This window comes from Olea europaea, chromosome 15 (assembly GCF_002742605.1).
Source record: "Olea europaea var. sylvestris chromosome 15, O_europaea_v1, whole genome shotgun sequence".
In the NCBI taxonomy this organism is placed as follows: Eukaryota; Viridiplantae; Streptophyta; class Magnoliopsida; order Lamiales; family Oleaceae; genus Olea; species Olea europaea.
Window position 1 is genome coordinate 12299851 of NC_036251.1, and position 16240 is coordinate 12316090.

The following is a 16240-nucleotide window of genomic DNA, read 5'->3' on the forward strand; positions in this document are numbered from 1 at the left end:
AAAAGAAAAAAAAGTTACAAGATTCCAATTTAAAATTTTCAAGAAAATTAAGATAAATAATAAGGGAGAGAAAGAAAGAAAGATAGATGGAAGTAAATATAATCAATAGAAAAAAAATAAATTTTAATAATGCATGTTCATAGAAGGTTAAAGAAAAAAAGATTGACAAAAAAATTGTGAAAGTCTCTCAGAATCTCGTGATTAATGAAAGACCAATTTTAAGATTTTATATGAGTACTTTCTGCTTAAAATTAATACTTCAGAGACTTTTCTAAAAGTTATTAAAATTTGAATACCCCAAAACTTATGTAAAGATTTCTAAAAAGTCTCAATTGAATACACTACGACTTTTATAGCTTTTTAAATGTCTATAAAAGTCTTAATTAAATATATTGTAACTTTTAGATATTTCTTAAAAATATATAAAAGTCTCAATTGAATACACCGTGACTCTCAAAGTCTTAAATGAATACCCCTAAACTTTTTAAATCTCATAAAGTCATTAAAAGTCTCAATTAAATATGCCCTCTTAAGTGTATTTATCAATGCTCAACCACCAAATGAAAAAATTTTGACAAATAACTTACCTAATACTTTATTAACTACATAATCTTTCATAACATATTATGGAGGATATTGCTATTTATATAACCAAACCAAATGAATGAATAATAATTAGCAAAATTGAAAATTTAATATAAGCAAGTCGTATTTATAATTATAAAATAGTAAGTTATAATATAAGATTATTAACCTCTCAAAGAATTATACTATTTGTACATAAAAATGATATATATATGGGATACATAAAATGATGTGAATGGAAAAAATTGGATGAAAAAATTGATTATGTTTTAAATTGACAATTGACATAGTAACGTGGCATTATATAACTCATTACGTAAAGTTTGATGTCATGTTGCAATGTCCTCTCTCAAAATGGAAGATTAATCTAAAAATAATTTCTTCTTGATATTGGAGTAGAGAAGATGTAAGAAAGTTGGGGGGGGGGGGGGGGGGGGGGGGGAGGAAGAAAAGAAATAGAAAAGAAGAAAAGACGAAGGAAGAGTGTAGGGATAATTTCCAGCAAACACCAAGTTCAAACCGGGCTCAGTTTCACCTATTTCATCGACACCACCAAGGTTGACACAACTCTTTTTTTGGACAATAATTCTATTACCGGTTGGATTATAGATATATTCAATGATTTTTTTGTACACTAGTTTAATCATCAAATCATGACATTACTGAACATTAAAAGCATGTATTAATGAGCATTAAATACACAAAAAATGTAACTTCAATGGTGATTTTGGACAATTCGCGCTAAAAAAGTGACATTCTTGAACACCATTATTAATGTTGACAACTTTTAATGCATTTACAAATTTGGTGACATCTATGAAATTTTCCCATAAATAAATTTTATTGGTGTGTGGCTATGAGATAATTGTAATTCTCGAAATTTTATTCCAAGCCAATGAATAAAGACGATATTGCATGTACATTTATTTATCATTTAGAGTTGCAAGCACTCTAACATATTGCCTAGAAACAATATCCGAAAAAACCAGTTCTTAATGATGAGAGTCTATGAATTACTAACGATCAAATGAAAACAGAAAATATGAGGCTCCCATTTCTCTAGTTTTCACCCTTCAACTCTTCGGAAGGAATTGGAGCCATAATAGATTCTGCAACTTTATCAACTTGCAGATCTTCTTTTAGAAAATCAATTAAAATACCAAAGCAAGTTTTGAGCACCAACTCCATCCATGCATCGTCGAACTCCTGACAACGAGCACTGTTGTCTTCCTCCTTTACATATATCTTAAAAACCCACGTAGCATCAATGCGGTGAATTTTCCAATTAAGCTGGTTTTTAAGCCGTTCTATCTTCTCAAGTTGACGAAAAACTAGTTTGCACGTGTTCCTCTTGATTTCTTCGATGGCATTTTCAAGAACAACCTTCTTGCTCGTCTCATCCATTTCTTTCTCATTTTCAAAATACTTGTCTAATTCCGGGACACCAATTGCACGACGGATGCCTTTCGAATAGTCAGCTTTAGGCACATACATTCCTCGTACCTCGTCAATAAGTCCTATAAGAGAAATAAAAAACAATTAAACTAAACTAAAATTCTTGGTATTCGTTTGTAGTTAGTTACTTTTATAAGTTAAATGTATTTCTTAAACCTGCGTCGACCATTTGATCGACCCTTTTGTACACAAAAGAGAACGATACAGGTAATGAAACATCAAGCCATATGAAGCAACAATCGTAAATAGACTTGAACTTTAGGAAATGCTCCTCCACGAGCGCTTCGATGTAGGAGTTCGATCCACCTACAATTATCGGAACCTTTCCCGACCTCAAAATCTCTTCCACAGCTGCAACTACCTGATTACAGAAGTCAGCAGCCGTGAAATCGGAGTCAGGCTCGATTGTCCCGAGCAAATGGTGTGGCACACCTTTCTTCTCGGTCTCTGAAATTTTGTTCGTTATGATGTCGAGTCCTTTGTGCACCTGAATTTTGTCGGCATTTATAATCTCCGATGGGATACGGGTAGCAATGTCAATGGAAAGTCTAGACTTTCCCGTCCCAGTGGCCCCAATGATGAAGACAACCTTGTTCTTGTTCTTGTTCATGTTCATGTTCATGTTTCCATTCAACAAGTAATTCATGGTTGCTCAGATGGTGCGTGACAAATTAAGTAAAAAAGACCTGCAAAACAATAAATATATTATATGCATTTCCGATTACATGTGTAAATTTTAACTCAGAATATATTGACATGAAGCAAAACCTAGAAATATGGAGTGGCAAAGTTTTAAAAAACTTATCTGACATGTACGATGAGAAAGCCTGTGTGTATATATAGCCTAATTTTACTGAAATTTTGTAATCTAATTCTATATGGCATTTTTTGTCATTTATTATATAAAAATCTTGTGTTACTGATTATATCGAATTGTTGGTATTTACCAAAAAAGTGATGATGGTATTCAATGATAGTTGAACCAATTACGAAATTTATGTAATTTGGGTTATACTGTTAATTGAATTTATAATATGAAATTGGATGTGTATGATCTACTAATATATAATGTGGAAACGTTGATTGGACATGTTTCTGGTTAAGATTAGTCATAAATTATTTAGTTTACGAAGAACCCATGAAATATATTTCACTTCCACAGTAGTAAAAGAAAGGACAGTGTCGTTGCAACTTCTTCAGCACCTTGATGCAACGCAGGCGGAAGCAATAGAAATAAATGAGGACTAACATGCCATCGAAATTTCGTTGATTCCAAACGAATATCGAAACACGATCATGTACTAGTTTTCATTGATTCCTAATAATATCAAAAATCTAGGCACCATACAGGGAATTGGACTCATTATTTTTTAAATATCAAATTATGAAAATTTATGAAAATTGGAGAAAATCTCTACAATTCAAATTTCAATTTAAATTAACTCAATTCAATTGTCATACTCATAAGGCTTACACTTCGTATTTAAAGCAGTAAATAAAATTTGGATAATAACTAAACCCCTAGATAATGGCTAGCTCTAGATAATGATAAAACTAAAGACAAAGACTAACATTAAAAGGAACTAAATTCTTAATTTAATTAAAATTATGAATATTGAGAGTCCTAATATTAATTTAAAACTAAATTAATTATAATTTAAAAAACAATTCATTGATAAAATTACTTCAATTAAATTAAAATCATGCCTATTCAATTTTCATCATTTTCATTTGATTGACGAAGATTTGTTCTCGAATCTTGTACCGTGTTATCATCCAAATTTTTTGCAATAACGGTAATTTACAGGGATTAATAATTTACAGGGATCACAAAAGAAAACACTTTGAACAAAGTTCGAACTATAGTAGGTATCTTGAGATCCACGGACTCTCTTGTGTGGCACTAAAATCCACCATGATTCGTTTGGACCACCTATAAGAGACGTTGACATCAAGCTCTCCATAGAAAATATGTGAGACGTCGTAATTGTCACTACACAAATTCATACATTCTTCAATTTCTTCATCGAAGATAGAGGATCCATCGCAATTGTTAATACCCATATTCACGAAGTCTTCAATTTCTTCCTCAAAGATTATAAGACGTTTGTCATTGAAATTCAAAGGTTCTACACATTTTTGTCAAAAATTGGCGGACCACCGTAGTCCTCATCCAAAACTATCCCATTGACTTCTTTGGATTGAAAGGAACAAAAAGTTCATCATCATACATCATAACTTTTGTCATTGAATTCAACAAACACTATTAAGAGCGAACACGGCTCTAATATCAACTGACGTAGTGCCAGAAGCAACAACAATAAATGATGAAACAAACATGCTATCGAAATTTTGTTAATTCCAAATGAATATCGAAACACGACACTTTCTAATTTCTATTGATTCACAAGAATACTAAAAAATCTAGACATCGAATTATTTGATTCGCACACGAATACATAGAATTGGACTTGTCAATTTTTAATATCAAATATGAGAATTTAGAAAAATTGAAGAAACCTCGACAATTCAAATTTCAATTCATATGCAACTCAATTCCATTGCCAGAAGGGTTACAATTCGTATTTAAAGTAGTAAATAAAATCTAGATACTAACTAAATTTCTAGACTACGACTACCTCTAGATAATGATAAAATTAAAGATAATGACTAACACTAAATGAAATTAAAATTCTAATTTATTTAAAATTATGAAAATTAAGAGTTCTAATGCTAATATAAATTAAAATACATTTCATAGATAAAATTACCTAGATTAAAATGAAACCATCCATATTCAATCTTCTTCACTTCTCAAATTAGAATTAATTTTTCAATTAAACTATTTGTACAAACCTTGTAACAACCTTGGCGTTGTCAAAACTCGGACTATTGATTTAAAAAATAGTTTTCGACAGTTTTTAAAATTGATAAATGTGATTCTTTCAAGTGTGAACTTGTCAACTAAGATTGTCAATTAAGATTGTACAAGTTGTTAGATTTAATGAATAACATGCTAAGAACAAGAATCACAATCTAATAAATTAGTAGTTGAAATTCATACCTGCGGAAGCCATAATCGATATGAACAATAATTGAAGTAGTAGCCAGATCTTTCCCTCCTTGTTCATCACAAAATATTAGTCATCAATGGGGCAAGCCAAAAATATATGGAGAGGAGAGGGGACCTAGCCTTTATATAGGAAATAATTGAGCCTTCCCATTACGACTATAATTCTAATTAGGGTTTATTTTCGACCCACATACTTAAAATTACCACATCATATTAATTACAACCCGTAAGGTGTAAAAGGCCCAATTGATCACTTAATAAATTTGGCCCAATCACAAATATCATTATGAGCCATACATCTAACCCGTAAAATTTGCAATCGAATGTAAAGCCCACATATGGAGTTATTCCAACATTCTCTCACTTGAGCAAACATTTGATTGCCATAACAAAGTTTTAACACCCGGGTTAGACTACATAGGTGGCCTCAAAAGTATAGCTCCAATGATGACACCTTACGCAACATGATCCCGTCCAACAAGAATATTAATACCGAACATGGAAGTCATCACACCAATTAAGCGATGTAAGGCCATTCCACAGCTACAAATGTCAACATCCTTATCGACATGGATTCCCATCCTCCAACCAATGTGGTAATATGTGGTATGAACTTAGCACCAAATGTGATAAAAAAAATGTGCTAATTCATATCGATCCTCATAATGCTTCTGATCAAAATGAAGCCACATGTCTCCAAAAGAGACTCGTCTTATGTCAGATTTTGAGATCACAGTAATATTATGAAAAGACATAAGTCAAATGCTTGCTCAACATAGTTCATGAATAGGGGAAAAATATTTTATTATTAGAAGGGGTTGTACCCGAAAAATATATGGGTTGCCTACATACTCCGTTAAGAGATCAAGTCAAAACGTAGTTATTTTCCATAAATAACTCCCACTAACCAAAAACATCAAAAGGTTTCCACAATGCTCATATTAGCAACATGTGTCTTAAAGACTTTTGGAGCGAGTCCCTTAGTCAAGGGATCTGCAATCATTGCCTCTGTATTAATATACTCTATGTTTGTCTGTCCTTCCTTAACTCTGTCTCTAACTATAAAATATTTGATGTCAATATACTTTGATCCATCAGAACTTTTATTATTCCTCGAAAAGAGCATTGATGGGCTATTATCACAATAAATAGTTATTGGTCTTGAGATGGAATCAACAACTTTCAAGCTAGAGATGAAATTTCTTAACCAAACGGCTTGGACTTTAGCCCCATAATATGCTACAAATTCAGCTTGCATAGTAGAAGATGTCACTAGAGTCTGTTTAGCACTTTTCCAAGAAATGGCACCACTAGCTAGTGTAAAAATATAACATGAGGTTGATTTCAAATCATTTTGACATCTAGCAAAATCAGAATTTGAACATCCTACCACCTCAAGATGATTTGAATGCTGGAATGTAAGCATATAACCTTCAGTTTTCTTCAAGTATCTCATCACTTTCTTAGCCGCTTTCCAATGCTCTTGTCCTGGATCAGACGGAAATCTGCTAAGGACACTTATCGCGTAGGCTATGTCCGGTTTAGTGCAAACTTGAGCATACATTAAGCTCTCCACAGCACTAGCATATGGAATCATCTTCATAGACTCCCTTTCTAACTCATTTCTCGGACATTGAGTTTTGTTAAACTTTTCTACTTTTATGATAGGTATATCACCAGGTGCACAGTTCTGCGTATTAAACCTTTCTAGAACACGTCGTACATAAGCTTTCTGAGAGAGTCCCAATAAGCCACAATTTCTATCACGATGTATTTCAATACCAAGTATATAGGAAGTTTCTCCAAGGTCTTTCATCTCAAAATTAGCAGATAACATTTTCTTTGTCTCATGAAGCAGCCTTAAGTTACTGCTAGCAAGCAGAATGTCATCAACATACAATACAAGGAAAATAAAATTTCTCCCATTGGTTTTAAGATAAATGCATTGATCAATAGTATTTTCGACAAAACCAAGAGATATCACAACCTCATCAAACTTCAAATACCATTGTTGAGATGCTTGTTTAAGTCCATATAATGATTTGTTTAACTTAGACATCAAGTTTTCTTTTCCTTTCACAACAAAACCTTCGGGTTGTTTCATATAAATCATTTCAGAAAGATTTCCATTCAAAAATGATGTCTTAACATCTATTTGATGAAACTCTAAATTGTAGTATGCCGTAAGAGCCATGATAATTCGAAAATAATCTTTTGATGAAACAGGGGAGAAGGTTTCAACATAATCAATACCCTCTCGTTAAGTGAAAACTTTCACAACCAATCTTGCTTTCTTTCGTTCAACATCTCCTTTTGAATCTAATTTACTTTTGAAAATCCACTTATTATCTATAGCTTTAGCATTTGAAGGAAGTTCAAAAAGATCCCAAACTTTATTCCTTTCCTTGGAATTCATTTCATCTTCCATAACTTCAAAAATCCTTGATTATAAGTTACAGGATCAATAAAATGCCCAATATTAAAATCACTCTCCAATAATATATGTAATATAATTACTAGACAATTCGGATCTTTTTTCCCTTTTTGATCTCCTAACTTGTGGCTCAGAAATCGATTCAATCATTGTTTGAGGAATTGGAAGTTCATCTTGGTTCCTTGGTTTTTCATTAACAACTTCAATTGGTAGGAACTAAATCATTCCTATATAGCAGGAACTGGAACAACAACTTAATTTGGTTCAATAAAATTTCTCTCAATTTGGAACTCCTACTATCTTCAAAAACTTAGCAGTAATGGACTCCATCAATTCTAGTACCACGATTTGGATAGTAGAACTTATATCATTTTGATATCTCTGGGTACCTGATAAAGTAATCAGGAGTGGATTTCGGATCTAATTTCTTTTCATCTGGATTATAAATCCTATCATCAACTGGACATTTCCAAACCTTAAAATGAGCCAAACTTGGCTTGTGTCATGTCCATAATTCAAAAAGTGTCTTTGCAACAACTTTACTTGGAACTCTTTTCAAAACATACATTGTAGTTTTCAAGGCTTTACCCCACAAATATTCAAGCAAATTTGTTCTACTCATCGTATTACTGACCATATCTTTTGGAGTTCGATTACGTCTCTCAAAAACATCATTCTACTCAGGTATCCTTAGCATGGTGTATTGAGACATTATTCCACACTCTTGTAAAAAACTTTACAAAATCACCCTTGTTTTGACCAGACTAATCATATTTGCTACAGTACTCACTACCACCAATCCCTTACAGCTTTAGCCAGGAAAAGAAATGTATGGTAACCTCCAATCAAAACTATTCTAGGCTTGGGATTCGTTCCTACTAAAGCGGTTTAGGCATCAAACTTGATTATTTTCCTTAACTTGCGGAATATCCTAATTGCAGTCAGATTACAACTTCAATCATTTTTCCATATTGTTTCTCTACTTCCATTTTAAAAAATCTTGAATTTTTCAAGTGTGAGGGATTTATCATTTATTGGGTAGGCATATCCATATCGTGAGAATTCATCAATAAAGGTTATGAAATATTTGTTCCTACATATAGTGGAAGGCAGAGGTCCACTGATATCAATATTTATCAAGTCCGAAATACCAGTACTCCTAGTTGAACCTTTCCTTGTAGACTTAGTTAATTTTTCTCTTATACAATCCATAAAGGTGTCAAAATCAGAGAAATCTAGAGGGGAAAGTATATCAAATTTTACCAATCTTTCCATTCTATCCTTAGAAATGTGACACAATCGCTTATGCCACAACATAGAGGATTATTCACAGATTAAAGACATTTTCCTTTTGCAGAACTTACACTAATCATTTTTCTTTATAGTTCCTTTGGGACTACCAGAAGTCTGACCTCTAGTATTTTTGTTCTGCTGATTGAGGTGTGCCTTATTGCCCTTACGGAACATAAACTTATGATTAGAACCCTTGTTCTGTGATTGTTAAAAAGCTAATTGCATAATTCCAACAATCTCACGTTGCATCCTATACTCCTCTTGGGCACATGCTTCAATAAGGTAATTTAAATCTTATTTATTCCACTGAGCATTGTAAACAACATTAAGCTTATTGAATTGGATATGAAGGTTATTTAAAATATGATAGACTAGGACAAACTCCGCGATGGGAAACTCAAGAACATTTAGCTTAGATGATATATTTATCATTTTCACAACGTATTCCCTAACAACACTTGTACCATCATATTTCATATTTATCAACTTGTCCATCAGGTCTCCAGTTTGAGCTTTATCATAATCAACAAATTTCTCTCATGTGGCATCCATAAAACCTTTAGCATTTTCATTGTCGTGATAGCACCCATAATGGAATCGAATAGGAGAGCTTAGTAATTCTCAAACAAGGTTTATTAGCATTTTCGTACTTTTCATATTCGGCTACATATTCAACAGTACTTTTATATGTGGGTTTCTCAAGCATTTTATTTATCACAAAGTCCAAGCCCAAAATCATCTCGTTTCCATCTCACGTAATTATTCCCAATCAAAGTTTCAATGGCACACAATTGACTCGAAAGAGATGAGACATTATAAAATGTGGAAACATAAAATATCATACTCAATATCATCCAAACATAATACACGCAGTCAAATGGATGATAAAATATCCATCTAATTAACATAGGCCATTAATTAAATAATTCGTAATTAAAGTCAAATCCATATGAATCTTATTATGGTAAGAGCCTAGGTGCATCATTGTAAAGTCGCCTTTGGGCTGACAATACAACATGCTGTAAGGTACTCTTTTAACACATTATATAACTAGTTAACAAAATCACATTGATTTTCGAAATTCCAACACCTTTGGGCAGAAGCAGATTTCTAGACCAAGGTAAACTCGTCAACTACCTTATGTCATTTTTCAAAAATATCACATATAATAACACCTTTAGGCAAGATATTATATGCAATAAATCAAAAATGTTGTGCAAAATATACATATTATTTTGTTGTAGAGAAAATCGAATAAACAACAATGAGTGTGTCACTTTGGCAGCTACCACCCATTTTTACTTCAAAATATTTCTCTCAGTGGGAAAATAAGGATCGTCTCAATATCCATGATAAATTCAATCACAAAACAATAATTGTGTAACAAAACATAATCGTCAATCGATAAAAGACAAAAATTCACATGTGATTGAGAAACAAAATTGGCAACAAAATTCAAAATTTCAATATATATAAAAATTGAAATTTAAGCGCGCAAATAATGACAAGAATTAAATGCATAAATGTTTTAACGAAAATATGCAAAAATTGTCAATTAATTTATTATTATCATTTAATATATTTCAATCGGGTCAATTATTGAATAAAATTTTAATTGGGTCAAAATTTAAATTTTAGGGTCGAAACTTTAACATTCAAATTAAAAGTCCCTTTTTGAAAACCACATCTTAGCCCTAGAGTTAAAATTAAAACTAGGTCCTCCAAATTTTGAAATTACAAGTAGGCCCTCGTGTTAAATAATTGCAATGCGACCCCAATCTCATAATTGCAGACAGGTCCTTATTTTAATTTTGCAAAACAGGCCCTTTAACCTAATTGCACGTGGAGGCCCATAATTATGTTATTTGCAACACAGGCCCCCGCCTCCACATTCATGCACACGCAGATGGCTGCCTCTAGGAATAACCACCAAAACTCTACAAAATCAGGCTATCCATATGCACATCCATACATATTCACGGCGGGGCAGAAAATCAAACTAAAATCCAGGTACAAAATCTCGACTCCATATCTCAAAATTCGGTATATATACATGCATACATACATACAACACAATATATATACAGATTCACAGATTTACCAGTATAATTATATGTTCAGATTTGCAGATTTACATATAAAATTAATCAAGCAAATCAAGATGAAAACATAGGAATATTTCCCACTCTTTCACGCACTATCAGTAAGCAACACATAATACAAATTTGAGATATGTGTGGATAGTGTGATGTAGCTTTTCAGATTGGGTTCTTTTCCAGATTTAGGGAAGGTGGCGGGCATTTTCCATATTGGGCTTTTAGATTTCCTTACATATGAAACATACATAGATTTTCAAAAAATCTGAGCAAGGAGAATATTATACAGCAAGAAGAATATTATAAACTAACAAAACCCAGCATTTATGTTTCAAGTCTCTGTGCGTGGTGGATCGTGATTATTTGAAGAAAACAAGTGCATACAGTGTATGTATATGCGTGTATGTGGAAAACTGGAAACATAAGTATTGGTGAGGAGGAGAACTTTCTTTTTCAAATTGCCAGAAACTAATAACAGTAAAGAAAGTCAACTCTCAATTATTCAGGCAGAAACACGAGAAAGAATATTGTTTTATTATGGATTCTGATCTCGACACGAAAGTTTTGATACCAATTATTAGATTTAATGAATAACATGTTAAGAACAAGAATCACAATCTAATAAATTAGTAGTTGAAATTCATACCTGCGGAATCCATAATTGATATGAATAATAATTGTAGTAGTAGTCAGATCTTTCCCTCCTTACTCCTCACAAGATATTGGTCATCAATGGGGCAAGCCAAAAACATATGAAGAGGAGAGGGGATTTAGCCTTTATATAAGAAATAATTGAGTCGTCCTATTACGACTAGAATTCTAATTATGGTTTATTTTCGGTCCACATACTTAAAATTACCACATCATATTAATTACAACCCGTATGGTATAAAAAGTCCAATTGATCACTTAATAAATTTGGCCCAATCACAAATATCATTATGAGTCATACATCGAACCCGTAAAATTTGCAATCTAATGTGAAGCTCACATATGAAATTATTCCAACACAAGTAACATGATGCTTAATTTTCAGACAATGTTCAAATTAATTATTGCAAATATGATGAATCTTATCTATGCTTGTTACAGTATAAGTTGACTTATGATTAAACAATAACATAACTAGAATGATGAAATGGCATTAAAATTGGAAGTAAAGGTAGTTGAAGCTCTCGAAAAGTTTGCATAGAGGGATAATGAAGAAATAACATATAAGGGGAGTACTGTTGCTTGTGCGCGTATTTGGAATCTTTGTATAATTTGATTTTACTCTAAATTATCTTATAAATAGAGAGTCATTCTTAGACTTTATATTATTATCGAGAGAGAGAGAGAGAGAGAGAGTACATAGGAGTTTGATTTTATCTTGTAAACATTTTTTCCCATCATAGTGAATAACTGCAACGACGGGAGAAGACTTGTCTCAAATTGAGGCAAATCTGTATAAATCTTGCATGTTCTTAAGTGTTTATTTTTCTTTCTTCAAATTGATTGCTTTCGATAGAATAGAATTAAAGTTCATAATTCTCGAAACCTTGTAGGCCAAAAAGTTAGTCGAGGACAAAAGGTACATAAATATGATGATCACTTGACCACGTACTCATCTTCATCTTGCGTGAAACTGCATTTTTGAACTAGATAGTTTTCACTTATTACCAAATTTAACTAAACATATTACATATTAAAAAAAAAAAAAAAAATTGGCATTTTAGGATACGATTAGGGACGGAAAAATTCCCCGACCAGCTAGCCTCATTTAAACTTCCCCAAACTGCACACATTCTTATTTTCTTTTGTGTTTAAAATTAAATCGTATTTATAAAAAAGTAATATTGCAAAACAAATAAATGACTATGCACAAATAAAATTTACTTGAATACTTCTTCTTCTTCTTTTTTTTCTTTTTTTTTTGAAGTTTCATGTATATATTTGGTTAAGTAAACAGACTTTCATTTGCAAAAAAGAATTTAGAAAATTTAATTCCGATTAGTATCAGACTTAGTGATGGAATTTGGCCCTTGTAACCATATATAATTTAAACAGCTAATAAGTAATGAATTTAGTTATTATCTAATTTAAATAGCTAGAAATGTTAAAAATTAACTATATAATCATCTGGAAATGTATTTAAGAATTAATTCAATTATTTAGACAAATATAATCTTTTTAAATAATAATTCGTTAAAATTATCAATATTAATTTGGACTTTTGTTAATAAGCGATATTCATCAGTTTTACTTGTTTGAAATTAATTTTTCTAATTTTTGAAATAGTAGTTTTTATCATGAGAATTTGTACACATTCACGAAATGTCATTGAACTATATGTATTCTTCTAATTGTTTACAATAAATAATAAAAGACGAGAATTTTCTAGCTCCTTCGAAGGTCCTTTTTTTTCTTTTTTCTTTTTTAATCTCCAACGGCTATTTTATGATACATTACACGCCCCTTTTAATTTAGCTAACATGGGATGAAATTTTGTTAGTTCAATTGCCTTTACCGTAGCATATAATCGACATTTTAGTTTATTGTTGTGCATAACAATTTTAAGTCTCCATAATCACAAAAAATGTTGCAAATTGTATAGTTGATAAGTCGAGTATGGTAGGTGTTATCAATATCGTTCACTATTGGAGGAAAAAGTTGGACACTTCATGTTGATAAAATTTTGTGATTCTTATTAAAAAAAATATTCTAGATCGAAATAAGAAAAATAATGTGTTCGGTGCACATTGAATTGGACCGCCCACATGACCGACTTGTGACCACTAGGCATAAGTGTTTACATGACTCACAAAACGAGTGACCTATATCCTTAACGGTTATTATACTCGTAATTGTCAGCTCAAATTCATTCGAGTACCAAAGGGTGGTATTTCTTGTTTGGAAGATTGATCTTGGTACTTTGGAACTTAGCACAAAATGATTTAAGTTCATATACTTGCAAGATGAAATCCGTTAATCATATAATAGTTGAGAAGAACGTCACTTCGATAGATTTTGTACTGGGATACAAGATAATGAGGGTCTAGATACACTTGTAGGTAGATTGTTAAGCTCATGTTGTAACATATAGTGTCATGATAATTAGAACTCCAAAAATAAATGATTTGTATTCAATTTCCCCACATGTACTTACTAGTAATTTGAATGCCGTTGTCTCTTAAATGATTAGATTGAAGTGAGGCGTAAGAGATTAGGTCATATAAATGATAAATATTTGAAACTATAGAAAAATTAAGGTTGTTCGGATAATGATCCTAAATTATGTGAGCAGTGAATCTTAGGTAAACAAATTAGACTTTCATTTATGCCTAGCTTGCATAAATCTCAAAGTATACCTGAGTATGTATATACTGATTTGTGGTATGTATTGCTACCCATACTAGTTTTAGATATTTCCTATTCTTGTTGATGACTTTCTTTAGGAAGATTTGGATTTTCTTGTTGAGGTCCAAGTAGTTTTGAAAATTATAAAAAAAACAAATAGGAAAATTCTAAAAATAAAAAATAAAATGAAGATTCAAGCACTTAGAACACGTAATGAACTTGAAATTCGTGAAGATATAAAGACGGCTAATTATTTGATTAAGAGGAGACCATTTATAGCCGTTATTCATAAAACAGGTAATTAGCACAAAACATCCCTACCTTTCATGATTTTTGTGGAAAACGTCCATATCTTTCGTTTTTTGGCGAATTTCATCCCTACCTTTACATTTTCATCAATTTTCTCAATAAAAAGTTATAAAATGGCTAATATACCCTTCTATTTAAATTAAAAAAAATAAAGAACTAATTGCAATCATAGTTCCAATTTTTAAAAAAGTTCAAAAGAGGAGGTGAAGGTGGAGAATTTTTTATTTTTTTATTTGGAACTACGATTGCATTTAGTTCTTTATTTTTTATTTAAATATAAGGGTATACTAGTCATTTTATAGCTTTTATTAAGAGAAATGATGAAAATGATGTTTTGCCCAAGAAAAGGTAAAGATAGGGATGAAATGCGCCAAAAAACGAAATGTAGGGACGTTTTTCACAAAAATCATGAAATGTAAGGATGTTTTTCACAAAAATCATGAAATGTAGGGACGTTTTGTACTAATTACCCTTCATAAAACCGCTGAGAAATAGAATAATTCACTTAAAACCATTCTAACGTAAGAGTTTTTTGATGTGCAACTTATGCGCATTAAAATGAAGGCAAGTTTGAACCTAAGTCCCTCGTATCTATTTTCTTGGGATATGGGAACGGGTTAACGGGTACAGTTTGCGGGTAGAGAGAAAAAAGGTTTTAAGATAATAAGTAGAAATATTGTCTTTAATGAAAACATGCTTGGTTGATAATAAAGAAAAACCTCTGGATCGTCCACAAGATAATGATGACATTGTTGAAATAAGTATTGAGTGATCTTTGCTGGAACCAAATGAATCTTGAGAGTATCTTCAACGCCAGCCTTATGATTTGAGTCATCTTTGCTGGAACCAAATGAAGCTTGAGAGTATCTTCAACGCCAGCCTTACGATTTAAAATTTTCTGAATTGCTATATTTCTATTAGTTGTACTATATTTTTTAAATTTACTAATGAATTCAATATTTTTTGTTAACTAAACGTAATTATTTATTTAATAATTTATATAGTAATAAAATAAATAAATAATTTTTGAGATACGACTTAAGACTAGACTTGTAGTTAAAGACATTCCATAAAAAGAGAGTCTTGACTATAACGAAACATTTTCTCTAGTCATAAAATATACCACAATCAGAGTGATCTTTGCTCATTACTCAATTTAATTGGGAACTCGAGCAAATGAATGTTAAATTTGTCTTCTTAAATGGTTACCTAGAGGAAAGAATATTCATGAAACAATACGAGGGTTTTGATGTGAACGATAATTAAAACTTCAGGGTGCCACACATACACACAAGGGGGGAAATACTTTTTAATTCGGCGCGGGACCCATGCCTCGACAATGAGGGTCCTTCTTCGACTGTGAGGGAGCAATCAGCCGTTGTGTCAACGCCGCGGGTCGTTTAGCATTTTTCTTAAATCTTGGTTTATGTCAAATCCTAGTGAGACCCACCGAGAAGAATTGAAGTGGTTAAAATATCTTAATAGTACCTCTCAATTAGGCCTTATTTTTGACAGGTGCAAGGAATGTGCTAGACGAGGGTGTTTGGGGATGATTTTTAACTCCAAAAAATTGATATTTTAGCCGTTATTTTACTATTTCAGCGATAAAGTTTGACTTCTACTCTCACATGTGCCCCCCCCCCCCCCCTTTTTCCCCAA

At 31.9% G+C, this 16240-nt stretch overlaps 1 protein-coding gene across 1 annotated transcript; it reads right to left on the bottom strand.

Moving 5' to 3' along the window:
- Positions 1 to 1447: 1447 nt before the first annotated feature.
- On the bottom strand, positions 1448 to 2872 carry LOC111410989 (adenylate isopentenyltransferase 3, chloroplastic-like). The gene is made up of 3 exons (XM_023041574.1): positions 2809 to 2872; positions 2197 to 2726; positions 1448 to 2102 (listed from the first exon to the last, which is right to left on the bottom strand). The coding sequence occupies exons 2-3, from the start codon at positions 2684 to 2686 to the stop codon at positions 1645 to 1647; spliced, it is 948 nt and encodes a 315-aa protein (XP_022897342.1). The 5' UTR covers positions 2687 to 2726; positions 2809 to 2872; the 3' UTR covers positions 1448 to 1644.
- Positions 2873 to 16240: the final 13368 nt, after the last annotated feature.

Excerpts from the sequence above, each read along its gene's own strand:
- LOC111410989 (XM_023041574.1), bottom strand. The coding sequence starts at position 2,686 with ATGAATTACTTGTTGAATGGAAACATGAACATGAACATGAACAAGAAC. Across the intron at positions 2,103-2,196 it reads CGATCAAATGGTCGACGCAG|GACTTATTGACGAGGTACGA; the intron begins GTTTAAGAAATA and ends TTTCTCTTATAG.